This window comes from Notamacropus eugenii, chromosome 1, assembly GCF_028372415.1.
Source record: "Notamacropus eugenii isolate mMacEug1 chromosome 1, mMacEug1.pri_v2, whole genome shotgun sequence".
Lineage (NCBI taxonomy): Eukaryota > Metazoa > Chordata > Mammalia > Diprotodontia > Macropodidae > Notamacropus > Notamacropus eugenii.
In genome coordinates this window covers 249,172,910-249,185,613 of record NC_092872.1, presented here as the reverse complement: position 1 = coordinate 249,185,613, position 12,704 = coordinate 249,172,910, and the positions used below count along the sequence as shown (strand labels likewise).

Here is a 12,704-nt window from a genome sequence, read left to right as displayed (position 1 = left end):
GAGCCTGAGTAACTGGGAGAATTATGGATACATATCTTCAACAATAATGGGCAAGTTAAGAAGAAGGGAGGGTTTTTTTGGGGAAAGATAATGAGTGCAGTTTTGGATATGTTTGAGTTTAACATGTCTATGAAATATTTAGATTGAGATATCCAGTAGGTAGTTGGAGATGTGAGTTTGGAGCTCAGCAGAAAGTTCAGGTTGGATAAGTAGATTTGAGAATCATTAGCTAGAAATGATAATTGAATCCATGGGAGCTGATGAAATCAAGTGAAATGGTGTAGAGGGAGAAGAGAAGAGGGCCCTGCACAGAACCCTGTGGGACAGACCATGGTTCTTGGCTGTGATCTGAATGACGATCCAGCAAAGGAGACTGAGGAGTGGTCAGATAGGTAGAACGAACTCATAGTGTCAAGAAAACAGAGAGAAAAGAGAGTATCAAGGAGACAAGGGTGATCGACAGTTTTAAAAGCTGCAGAAAGATCAAGAAGGATGAGATCTGAGAAAACATCATTAGGTTTGCTAAGTAAGAGATTGAAATTTTGGAGACAGCAGAGCAGTTTCAGCTGAGTGAGAAAGTTGGAAGCCAGACCATAGAGAATTAAGAGAGTGAGAGAAAAGGAAGTGAGAGAAAAGGCTTTTATTATAGGCAGCCTTAGCAATGTGTTTAGAAAGCCAGGAAAGATAGGGGAAATAAGTTGTGGGGATGAAGAAATCAAGTGAGAGTTTTTTGAGGATGGAAGAAATAGGAGCATGTTTTTTAGACAGTAGGGAAGCAGCCAGTAGATAGGGAGAGATGGATAAATATGAGAGTAGGAATGATAAAGGGAGCAATATTTGGAAGAAGATGGGATGAAATAGACTCACTTGTGCATGTTGAGGAGTTTGCCTTGACTTGTAAGCTGGAGTGAAAGAGGAAGTGGCAGAAGACCTTTGAACCTGTTTAGTGCCCATTCACATTCCACATCCCCCTGTCTCTCAAGGCATACTTCAAATCCTCCCTTATTCGTGAAACTTTTTTAGGTATTTTTTGTGACTACACTGACATGAATTTTGGCATGTAATTATATTTCATTCCCATATGTATTATGTATTTACATATGTGTTGTTTTCTATGATCACATCTTGCCTTGCCAACAAGATAGAAACACATGGAAAATATGAAGTAAATGCTCATTGATTTGAATCATTATCAGTGGTAAAAGAGGGGAAAAAACTCTGAATTGAAGATCAGTGGGCCTGAATTCTGGCCTTAGATCTGTTGTCTTAGGACAGCTCACCTGTTATTTCTGCCTTCTGTAGCCAGAAATGTGCACCCTTTAATTTGTAAAAATGAAATTTAACTAGATTATTGTAAGGAGCTAAAGCAACAGGATAGAGCAGGATTATTTTTAAGAGTCTGTTTTAGTCTGGAATTACCTGATTTTATTTGGGTGGGCCTCTACAATAGACAACATTCAGTTGACGTGGTACCTACTTTCCATCATTTGAGATGCAAACCACTTTTGTCAGTCAATCAACAAACATTTATTAAGTGTTTACTATGGTTCTGGGGGTTACAACGATAGAAAATGAAATAGTCTCCACCATTAGGAATTTACATTCTCCCTGAGAAACAGAAAAAATACATACAAAGTAAATCAAAGGTAATTTTGGAGGTGGGGAAAGCCATACCAGGAAAGGCAAGCTGAGCTTCGAACTTTGGAAGACTAGGGATTTGGAAAATTGGAGGTAGAATTTGTTTCAGGTGTGAAGGACAGCCTCTGCAAAGACACAGGGATGGAGTTGTGGAGGTAATTGGAGGTCTGGGACTGGACCTTAGAGTAGAGAAAGTAGGGCTAGGTTTATAGAGTTGAGAGTTGTCTTCATAAAGGTGATAATTAAACTCCTGGGAGCTGGTGAGGTCATCAAATATTAAACAATTAGAATAAGAAATAGATACAGTATCATGAATCTTTGGAAATATGGAATCTGTTAAGAATTGGATGCTTTAAAAGGAGTTTATAGTCACACTATATGCCTTTGAAATATTAAATATTAACTTATCTTTTCCTCAACAATAAGTTCTGGACCTTGAACAAAATATATGGTTCCTCCCTTTGTGCAAACAATTAGCCTGTTTACGTAGAAAAGAAAGAAATTATGGACCCTGTAATATACTGTATAATCAAGTGAATTAGTAGTTTAAAAAACAAATATCTCAGTAAGGTATTTTATGGGTGAGGGAGATAATGGATTTTTTTGAAACTGAGCAAGAAGAGAAAGATACAAATTCATTCAAGGTCAGAAGAATGAGAACTACAGGGAGAAACAAAAGTAAAGATTGTTTCTATGTACTTCCTGTGGAAATTAGGTAGGTTACTTGGTGGTGTGTTGAATCTCTGTGTTACAACTTTAGGAAAGATACAATGTAGCCTGTGAACTTGGCCTATTCTGGTACATGTCCTGGGAGTAGAGGAAAATTGTAGAATTAATAAAGGGAGAGATTTTCTAATAAAGAGGACCATTGTATGCAATTGTCAGTATTCATTGCATTATCCCCTCTCCACTTCCCCTCTTCCAGTCCTAGAGGAAGAAGAGTGAGGTGTCAAGTTAGTGGAAATGAACATAGTCTAGGTCTGTGTTCATCGTGCCCAAACTTTACCTGCCTGTAGAATGGGACAGTAGGTGAACTTTTAAGCATGTACCTTTGTGTGTAGATCTGCTTGCCAAAGTACCATTCTTGTTGTCTGACCTGGTGGGAATCTGCTCACTAGAATAAAGGATTTCCCAGGGAGCATCTATCATATTGTTAAATGAGCTTAGATATGAAAATCTTGAGTAGAGTTCTGCTCCAACATTTCTGGCACACACAATGAAAAGTAAGAGCTTAGAGAAGTGGTATGGAAAGATCCCACCCTCCAAAGTATGTATAACAGCTTTTAGAAAATTCTTAGTGCTATAAATAAAAATCATAAGAAATGGTGTAGAAGGCAGTCACTCTCCTCCTTGTCTCACCACAGATATGCTGCTTTTCACTTTGTCTATTCCTTTCAATATCTTTATCTTTCCACATTTTAAACTTTGTGGTTATTTTTTATTCTCCTTCCTCCACCCCCTGTGCACCTGTATCCTTATTCCACAGTTGCTCTTAGATTGACATTGATCCTCTTCCATTTCCATTGCTCCAACCCCCACCTAGACCTTCATTTTTTCTTATCTCAGTTTTGTTACTTTCCAGCTGGTCTGCTAGTCATCTTGCAAACAGCTGTGGTATTTTTTTAAAATGCCATTTTATTATCATTCATATGCCTCATATTTTATTAAATTGTTATTAATGTCTTTTTTTCCCCAAATATCTCCAGAATTTCCTCCAGCACCCTCTTCCCAGAGAGCCATCTGTATAACAAATAATATTTCTCAAGGACAAAAAAAGAAAGGAAGAGGAAAAAAATCAGAATAACTGATCAATACATTGAAAAAGTCTGAAAAATACATGTAATGTGCAACATTTGTGTACCTCCCGCCTCTGCAAAAGGGAGGGGTATGGGTGTGTCTTTTGATATCTCTTTTGAGCCATGCTTGTTCCTTATAATTTGGTAACATTCACTTTTCATACTTTTTGGAGGTTATTTCTGTTTATACTGTTGTGGACACTTATTGTTTTCTTGGCTCTGCTTCACTCAGCATCAGTTTATGCAGATATTTTCATGCTGCTTTATATTTATCATATTGTGTTGTTCAGTCATTTCAGTCATGTCTGAATCTTCGTGTTCCTTTTTGGGGTTTTCTTAGCAAGGATACATGGTTTGCCATTTCCTTCTCCAGCTCCTTTTACAGATGAATTGGGGCAAACAAGGTTAAATGACTTGGCCAGAGTCACAAAGCTAGTGTTTGAGGTGATATTTGAACTCAGGAAGATAAGTCTTCCTGACTCCAGGCCCAGTATTCTAATCTACTTTGCCGCCTAGCTGTCTGTCTTTATATCATTTATTATTCCTTAAGGCACAGTAATATTCTTTTTTTTATTAAGTTTAAAATTTATTTTAAAAAGCATTTTTCCTTCCTCCTCTTGCATTGAATAAAAAAAGAAAAAGAAACCCTTTATAACAAGGGCACAGTAATATTCTATTACACTGATGTACCAGTTTGTTTAGACATTTCCCAATTAGTGGGCATCTACTTTATTTTTAGTTCTTCATTATCACAGATTGTGCTGCTATAAATATTTTGGTGAATGTGGGGACTTTCTTATTAATGACCTCCTTGGATTTTCTGGGTCAAAGGTGTAGATATTGTAGAGACTTTATTTTCATAATTCAAATTTGCTTTCCAAATTGATTGTATACAACTCTACCAGTAATGTACTGGTGTGACTACCTTTTACAATCCCTGGATATGGACTAATCACTAATCCATTAATCCTTTTAATAAAAGTATTTATTCCGTAAAATTTGGATTCAGTCAAAAGGACACACTTAAGGATACAGAAGACCACATATGGCCTCAAGGTTGAAGGTTTCTCACCCCTGCCTGAATTAGTTGCATCTTTCATTGTCTTTGCAAATTTGCAGGTATGAGGCTAGACTTCAGATTGTTTTAATTTGCATTTCTCTTACTATTAGTGATTTAGAGCATTCACTCATGTGGTTGTTAATAGTTTGCAGTTTTTTGAGAACTGTTTGTTCATATCCTATAATTACTTATCTATTGAACAGTGACTTTTGCTCATATATTATCCTATTTGTTCTTAACCCTGGACCCTTAAGTGTGATTCTTGTAGGAATTCTGTCCATGTTCAGAATCATAGGATACCAGAATCAAAGTAAATTTGGTACCATTTGATCCAACTTATACCTAAATATCAAAGACCTCTCTTCCTGCCTACTTAATTGGCCATTAAACCTTTGCCAGTCACTAGATCAGTAAGCCTACTTTGGTGCCTACTATGTGCCAGGCACTGTGTTAAGCACTGGAAATTCAAAAAAGTCAAAAGACAGTCCTTGTTCTTGATGATCTCATGGTCTAAGGAGGGCAACAGTATGCAAACAGTTATGTACAAACAAGTTCCAGAAGGGATAAATTGGAGATAACCAGTGTGGGTAAGGTACTGGAATTAGGGGACATCAGGAAAGGCCTCCTGTAGAAGATGGGATTTTAGCTGTGACTTGAAGAAAGCCAGGGAAATCCAGGAAGCTGAGAGGAGGGAAAGCATTCCAGGGATGGGGGCAGTCTGTTGAAATTCAAGTATTTGTTGGGAGTTGGGAGAATGGAGTGTCTTATTTGAGGAGTAGCAAGGCGGCCATGTCACTGGTTTCATAGTGTGTGGTGGTATGGAAGATATAAGAAGACTGAAAGGTAGTAGGGGGCCACGATGTGATGGATTTTGAATGCCAAACAGAAGATTTTTCTATTTGATCCTGAAGTTCATATAATAATTGAATGGGGTGTGTGCATATGTGTGTGTGTGTGTGTGTGTGTGTGTGTGTGTGTGTGTATATGTGTGTGAGAGAGAAGAGAGAGAGAGAGAGAGAGAGAGGTGATCAGACCTGTGCCTTAGGAATATTAATTTGTTAGCTGAGTGGAAGTTGGACTAGAATAGGCAGAAACTTGAGGCAGTAAGATAAACTACCAGGCTATTACAGTATTCCCAAGCAAGGGATCAAATGGGGGACTAGGAGGAACATTTATTAAGTAGTACTTAGTAAGTTCCTTTGTGCTAATCACCATGCTGATTGCTTTACTATTATCTCATTTAATCCTCACAACAACCCTGTGAACTAGATGCTTTTGTTACCCCAGTTTTACAGTTGAGGAAGATGCAGACAAACATTATGTGATTTATCCAGGGTCACACAGCTAGTAAATATGTGAGGATGAATTTCAAGTGCACCAGGGTATTAGTGGTGTCAGAGGAGAGAAACAGGCATATGTGAGAGATGTTATGCAAGTAAAGTCAACAAGACTTGACAGACTGGATATGGTGGCATGAGGAGTGAGGAGTTGAGGATGACATCTAGTTTGGGAGCCTGGCTAACTGGGAGGATAGTGGTGTGCTCAACAGTAATAAAGAAGTTTGGAAGATGGGATGAGGGTTTAGGAGGGAAATATAATGAGTTTTGTGTTGGATATATTGGGTTTCCTATGTCAACAGGATATCCAGTTGGAGATGTCTACTAGGCAGGTGGAAATTTGAGTCTGGAGGTTAGGAGAGAGGGTAGAGCTGAGTAAGTACAACATAATCTTCAGCTGGTCACCAGACCTTTGCTTGAAGACCTCTAGAGAGGGGAAGCTTGCCTTTAAAAGTATCCTCTTCCATTTTGGCAGAGCTCTGTTGTTGGGAAATTTTACGTTCTTGTTGTAGATGCCTCCTAGTTTTGTCTTCTGAGGCTAAACAGAACAAATCATTCCTTCTTCCCTGTAAAGGCTCTTCATGTACTTAAATATATCCTTCATCTACCTTATTCCCTATCATATCCCACTGACTTGTGTTTTCCACGCTAAACTATTTTTTGTTTTTATTTCACCTACAATAATTTTATATGAACTGTTCCACACCCATGGTCTCCCATCCATGGAAAGAAGAGAGATGCCTAATTCCTTGGGGCTAAACTTCTTTTGAGGCAGCTCGAGGGTGCAATAGATAGAATGCTGAGCCTGGTGTCAGGAAGACCTGAATTTAAGTCTGGCATCAGATACTTACTAGCAAGTCATTTAATCTCAGTCTGCCCCAGTTTTCCCAACTGTAAAATGGGGATAAATAATAGCACTTATAAGGTTGTTGAGAGGATCAAATGAGATAGTATTTGTAAGGTGCTTAGTGCCTGACACATAGTGGGCACTTGATATATGTTTGTGTTTCTCCCCCCATTATTCTTTTGCAACACTTAACTTTGATTGCTTTTGTAGTTGTCTAAAATTGCATTGTTATCATTTTTAAATTGTTTTTCTGGTTCTGATTACTTTACTTTTTTCATATAAGTCTCCCAGTGCTTCTCTATGTTTATATTTATTGTTTCTTTATTATTATTATTATTATTATTATTATTTTTTATTTATTTAACTTTTAACATTAATTTCCACAAAATTTTGGGTTCCAAATTTTCTCCCCATTTGTCCCCTCCCCACCCCAAAACGTCAAGCATTCTAATTGCCCCTATCACCAATCTGCCCTCTATTCTAACATCCTTCTCTTCCCTTGTCCCCATCTTCTCTTTTGTCCTGTAGGGCAAGATAACTTTCTATACCCCCTTACCTGTACTTCTTATTTCCTAGTAACAAGAACAATACTCAACAGTTGTTCCTAAAACTTTGAGTTCTAACTTCTCTTCCTCCCTCCCTCCCCACCCATTCCCTTTGGGAAGGCAAGCAATTCAATATAGGCCAAATCTGTGTAGTTTTGCAAATGACTTCCATAATAGTCTGTTGTGTAAGACTAACTATATTTCCCTCCATCCTTTCCTGCCCCCCATTGCTTCTACTCTCTCTTTTGATCCTGTCCCTCCCCAAGAATGTTGACTTCAAATTGCTCCCTCCTCCCATTGCCCTCCCTTCCATCATCCCCCCCACCCTGCTTATCCCCTTCTCCCCCACTTTCCTGTATTGTAAGATAGGTTTTCATACCAAAATGAGTGTGCATTTTATTCCTTCCTTTAGTCGAATGTGATGAGAGTAAGCTTCATGTTTTTTCTCTCACCTCCTCCCCTTTTTCCCTCCACTGAAAAGTCTTTTATTTGCCTCTTTTATGAGAGATAATTTGCCCCATTTCATTTCTCCCTTTCTCCTCCCAATATATTTCTCTCTCACAGCTTAATTTCATTTTTTAAAGATATGATCACATCCTATTCAATTCACTCTGTGCTCTGTGCTCTGTGCTCTGTGCTGTGTGTGTGTGTGTGTGTGTGTAATCCCACCCAGTACCCAGATACTGAAAAGTTTCAAGAGTTACAAATATTGTCTTTCCATGTAGGAATGTAAACAGTTCAACTTTAATAAGTCCCTTATGACTTCTCTTTGCTGTTTCCCTTTTCGTGCTTCTCTTCATTCTTGTGTTTGAAAGTCAAATTTTCTTTTCAGCTCTGGTCTTTTCATCAAGAATGCTTGAAAGTCCCCAATTTCATTGAAAGACCATTTTTTCCCCTGAAGTATTATACTCAGTTTTGCTGGGTAGGTGATTCTTGGTTTTAGTCCTAGTTCCTTTGACTTCTGGAATATCCTATTCCACGCCCTTCGATCCCTTAATGTAGAAGATACTAGATCTTGTATTATCCTGATTGTATTTCCACAATACTTGAATTGTTTCTTTCTAGCTGCTTGCAATATTTTCTCCTTGACCAGGGAACTCTGGAATTTGGCCACAATGTTCCTAGGAGTTTCTCTTTTTGGATCTCTTTCAGGCGGTGATTGGTGGATTCCTTGAATACTTATTTTGCCCTCTGGTTCTAGAATCTCAGGGCAGTTTTCCTTGATAATTTCATGGAAGATGATGTCTAGGCTCTTTTTTTGATCATGGCTTTCAGGTAGGCCCATAATTTTTAAATTGTCTCTCCTGGATCTATTTTCCAGGTCAGTTATTTTGCAATGAGATATTTCACATTATCTTCCATTTTTTCATTCTTTTGGTTTTGTTTTGTGATTTCTTGGTTTCTCATAAAGTCATTAGCCTCCATCTGTTCCATTCTAATTTTGAAAGACTATTTTCTTCATTGAGCTTTTGAATCTCCTTTTCCATTTGGCTAATTCTGCTTTTGAAAGCATTCTTCTCCTCATTGGCTTTTTGAACCTGTTTTGCCAATTGATTTAGCCTATTTTTCAAGGTGTTATTTTCTTCAGCATTTTTTTGGGTCTCTTTTAGCAAGGTGTTGACCTGCCTTTCATGCTTTTCTTGCATCTCTCTCATTTCTCTTCCCAGTTTTTCCTCCACCTCTCTAACTTGATTTTCAAAATCCTTTTTGAGCTCTTCCATGGCCTGAACCCACTGAATATTTGTTTTGGGTGTTTGGGATACAGAAGTCTTGACTTTTATGTCTTTCCCTGATGGTAAGCATTGTTCTTCCTCATCTGAAAGGATGGGAGGAGATATCTGTTCACCAAGAAAGTAACCTTCTATGGTCTTATATTTTTCCCCCTTTTTTGGGCATTTTCCCAATCAGTTCCTTGACTTTTGGGTCCTTTGTCAAGAGTAGGGTATACTCTGGGAATCTGTGAGATCTCAGTTCCTCCAAGGTGGCACGATCAAGTGTGTACTGGTCTGGATGCAGAGAGGGATTTTTGTGTCCAGAATCTTAGCAGTTACCTCTCCACAGTCACCTGGCTTCCAGTTCTGCCAAGTCAGCAGATAATTTTCAGATAAGTTGGATGGGCAGGGCCACCATTCAGTGTGAGACAAAGACCAGCTCCCTCAGGGCCTCCACACAGGGCTGAGGTAATACTCAGCTCTTCAATGCCCCCAGGGGTTTTTATGCTCCAGCAATGGAGTGGTCAGTAGGACTGCTGTGTAGCCTCTGTGGCCTCTGCCTGCTGCTGGAGCTATGGGAAGGCCTTTCTCCCTTCCTGGCCAGCTGAGAAGACCCCGTCACTGACCTTTGGCACCTGTGGGTTGAGGGATCTGAAGACCTGCTGCTGAGACTGGAGATTCCGCCCCTGAGGTGTCCTCCTCCCAGAGTGTTGTTGCACCGCGCCCACCATGCTGCCAAGGCTAGGCTGGGCTCTGCTCAGTGTTCGGTGCAACAGATGTTTCCCATGGGCCTTTCACATCACCCTGGGCTGGAAATCTCCACTCTGTTGTTCTCCACTTCTGCTGCTCCAAAATCTTTTGAGAGTCCCTCTCTACAGGTATTTTGTGGGCTATGTGGGGAGACCCTGCGTGTGTCTTTCTAGTCCTCCATCTTGGCTCTGCCCCACCTTATTGTTTCTTTATAGTGTAGTAATATTACATTTGTATACTATAAGTTGGTTAGCTATTCCCCACTTAATGGACATGTACTTTGTTTCAAGTTATTTGCTACTGTAAAAGGCACTGTTATTAATATTGGTGTATTTGGGGCCTTCAGCATTTGGAAAAGTTTATGGTGCGAGATGTTGTCTGTGTCTAATTTCTACAAGGCTGCTTTCCAGTTTTCCCAACAGTTTTTGTTGAATAGTGAATTCTTTACCTCCCTAGTTGAGATCTTTGTCACCTAAATGTTCTTCATGATTGCTTTCTCTTTCCCTATTCCTGGATTTTCTCACATAAGCATATCATTTTAATATATATTGCTACTTCCCCCTTTTGCCCTTCTTTTCCTCCTCTCCTTCTTTTAACCAATTCTGTTTCTTTTGAATAAGTGCAGTTGTCCAGAGCCATATTTTAGTAGTAGGTTTTATTCAATCACTTTTTCAGTTGTATCAACTGAAGTTGAATTTGTCTTTTTTCATTAAGCTCTCTAGTTTATCTTGTTATCCAAACTGTGTGTATTTGTACATTGGGCTTTATTTCTGGTTTCATGTCTCCTATTTCTGGTTTCCAATTTCCTTCAAGACCTGTCTTTAAAATGCCTTCTCAAGGAAACCTTTCCTGATTAAATTTCACTTGACTCACCTGGCCTGTTTTCCCTAGCACTTAAGCAATTATTTTAAAGATCATAGAAATAAATCTTTGTAATATGTTATTTTATGCTTGTTGTTTTGTGCAGTTTTTTTGTGAATTTGTTATGTCTATCTAGCTAGATTGTGAGCTCCTTAAGATTAGGGTTTTTCTTGTCTTTTTCTTTCTTCTGTTTCTTGTTCCTTTCTTCCTCCTGAAGTATAGTGCTGTGTTCTAAAATGTGTATTTTGTTATACCCCTTGTAATTAATAGATACTTAGGAGGGTTTTGAAGACTGAGGACCTTAGTCCAAAGGTGGGAAACCTATGGCCTTCTAGATCCTTAAATGAGGCCTTCTGACTGAATCCAAATTTTACAGAACAAATCACTTGAGACAGGATAGCATGATGAAGGTAGCACACTGATAAGCTCCTTTGAAGGAGGATTTCACTGAGAGGAAGGTTTAACTAACCCCGTGACTGCAGTTGGATCTGTATTTTAGGGTCATTGACAAAGGGAAAGTACTGTACTTAGTCATTTTTGTTAAGGGTTTTTCTGAGTTCATTTCCAGTCAACAAACATTAAGTGCCTACTTTGTACAAGGCATTATGTTGTCTTGATTATAACTAATACATCAAGGAGAAAGTTCTTGCTCTTGAGGAGCTAACATTCTAGTGGGAGATACAACAACATTTACGCAAAGAATGGAAGTACAAGGAAAATGGAAGTAGGAGAGAGCACTCACAATTAGGGGAGTCAAAGAAGGCTTTATGGAAAAGGAGACACCTGAACTTAGCTTTGATGGAAGACAGAATTCTGTAGGGTAAAGATGAGGAGAACAGATTGTTGTCCAACTTAGCTGCAATGTAGAATACAAGAAGTTAGCAAAGTTAATGTATACTCTCTTTGTACAGCATGAGAATCTGGAGAGTCAAATGTCCAAGGATAAAGACATGCTCATGGCCTCTTCACCTATTGGGCTATCCCTGTAGATGAGCCATGTGGCTACATACCCTCACCCAGATGGGGAAATTTGGTGGTGATTTTCTTAACAGCATCTGGAGCCCATCTTTGGTACCTTTCAGTTGCTGCCATGATGCTTCTACATTAGTACTTGGGACGATCTGTAATTTCTGAGGTGATGGGGTTCTTTCTGCTGATGCTATTGTATTAGAATCCCTATAAAACTGGGGAGATGGCTTTTGAGAATGGCTATGGCTGGCAAATTTATAACTGGTGATGACTGTAATATACCCTCAGTTTACATGTGGAATGGCATAAATAAGGGAACCTTTTCTCACCTTATTATCTCAGTACTGTGCCTTGTCCCCTGCAAAGGCTTGCTTCTGGAGTATGTATTGCTTTGGGGATTACATGCATATATTTTGACTATTGATTTTTTTTCTTCTAGACAACACTACAAACTGATGAAGTTAAAAATGTGCCCTGTGGAACAAGGTAAGCTTTCCCTTTGCCTGCTTTTGGTTCCTGTTTTTTATAGAGGAGGTTCTTGTTCACAAATCTAGGAATTACTTAGAAAGCCTTCAAAATACACATGTGACAAGTTTAGGGATGTTTCTAGACTTAGTATGCCAGTGGAGGCCTGTCTCTAAACAAAACCTTTATATTATACCCTTAACATCAGTGGTCTTAAATTCTATTGAATCAAAGGGAGTTCCACGAGGAAAGTTCAGCAACATAGTAGAACTGTATTAAATGTACAAACCATTTGCCAGGGGCATTTTTATGGAAAAACATTCTTTGATACAAAAGAGGCAAAAGCATCTAGGCCCAAAATATGTGAAGAATAAAATCAGCACATTGAATTGTTCCAAAAAGAGAAGAATATAAATTATGACATCTCAGACATTACATGCAAGTAGATTAATAAATAATATTAGATACCTAGAAAGTTTTTGGGTCTGTAAAGGGAAGTGATTGCCTATGGAGAATGCAGACTTTAGTCATATTTCCTATACAAGGTGGAGACTGTTTCTTGTGTTAGTCATATTTTCTATAAAAGTAGAGACTTTCTTTGTTTCTTGTGTTAGTCATATTTTCTGTCTTTTATATGGATTTCTTGTAGAGTTATTTGGGAGAATCACTTGATTTTTTTTTTTTTTTGAGGCAGTGAGGTTTGAGTGACTTGTCCAGGGTCACA

General features: G+C 38.6%; 1 protein-coding gene across 3 annotated transcripts in view; it reads left to right on the top strand.

Moving 5' to 3' along the window:
• ERLIN1 (ER lipid raft associated 1) overlaps positions 1 to 12,704 on the top strand; it is a 60,535-nt gene that overhangs the window by 6,974 nt on the left and 40,857 nt on the right. For all 3 annotated transcript variants that reach the window (XM_072628489.1, XM_072628490.1, XM_072628491.1), the window contains exon 4: positions 11,955 to 12,001. In XM_072628489.1, the coding sequence (XP_072484590.1) occupies positions 11,955 to 12,001 (47 nt within the window). The remainder of the gene's footprint in view (positions 1 to 11,954; positions 12,002 to 12,704) is intronic.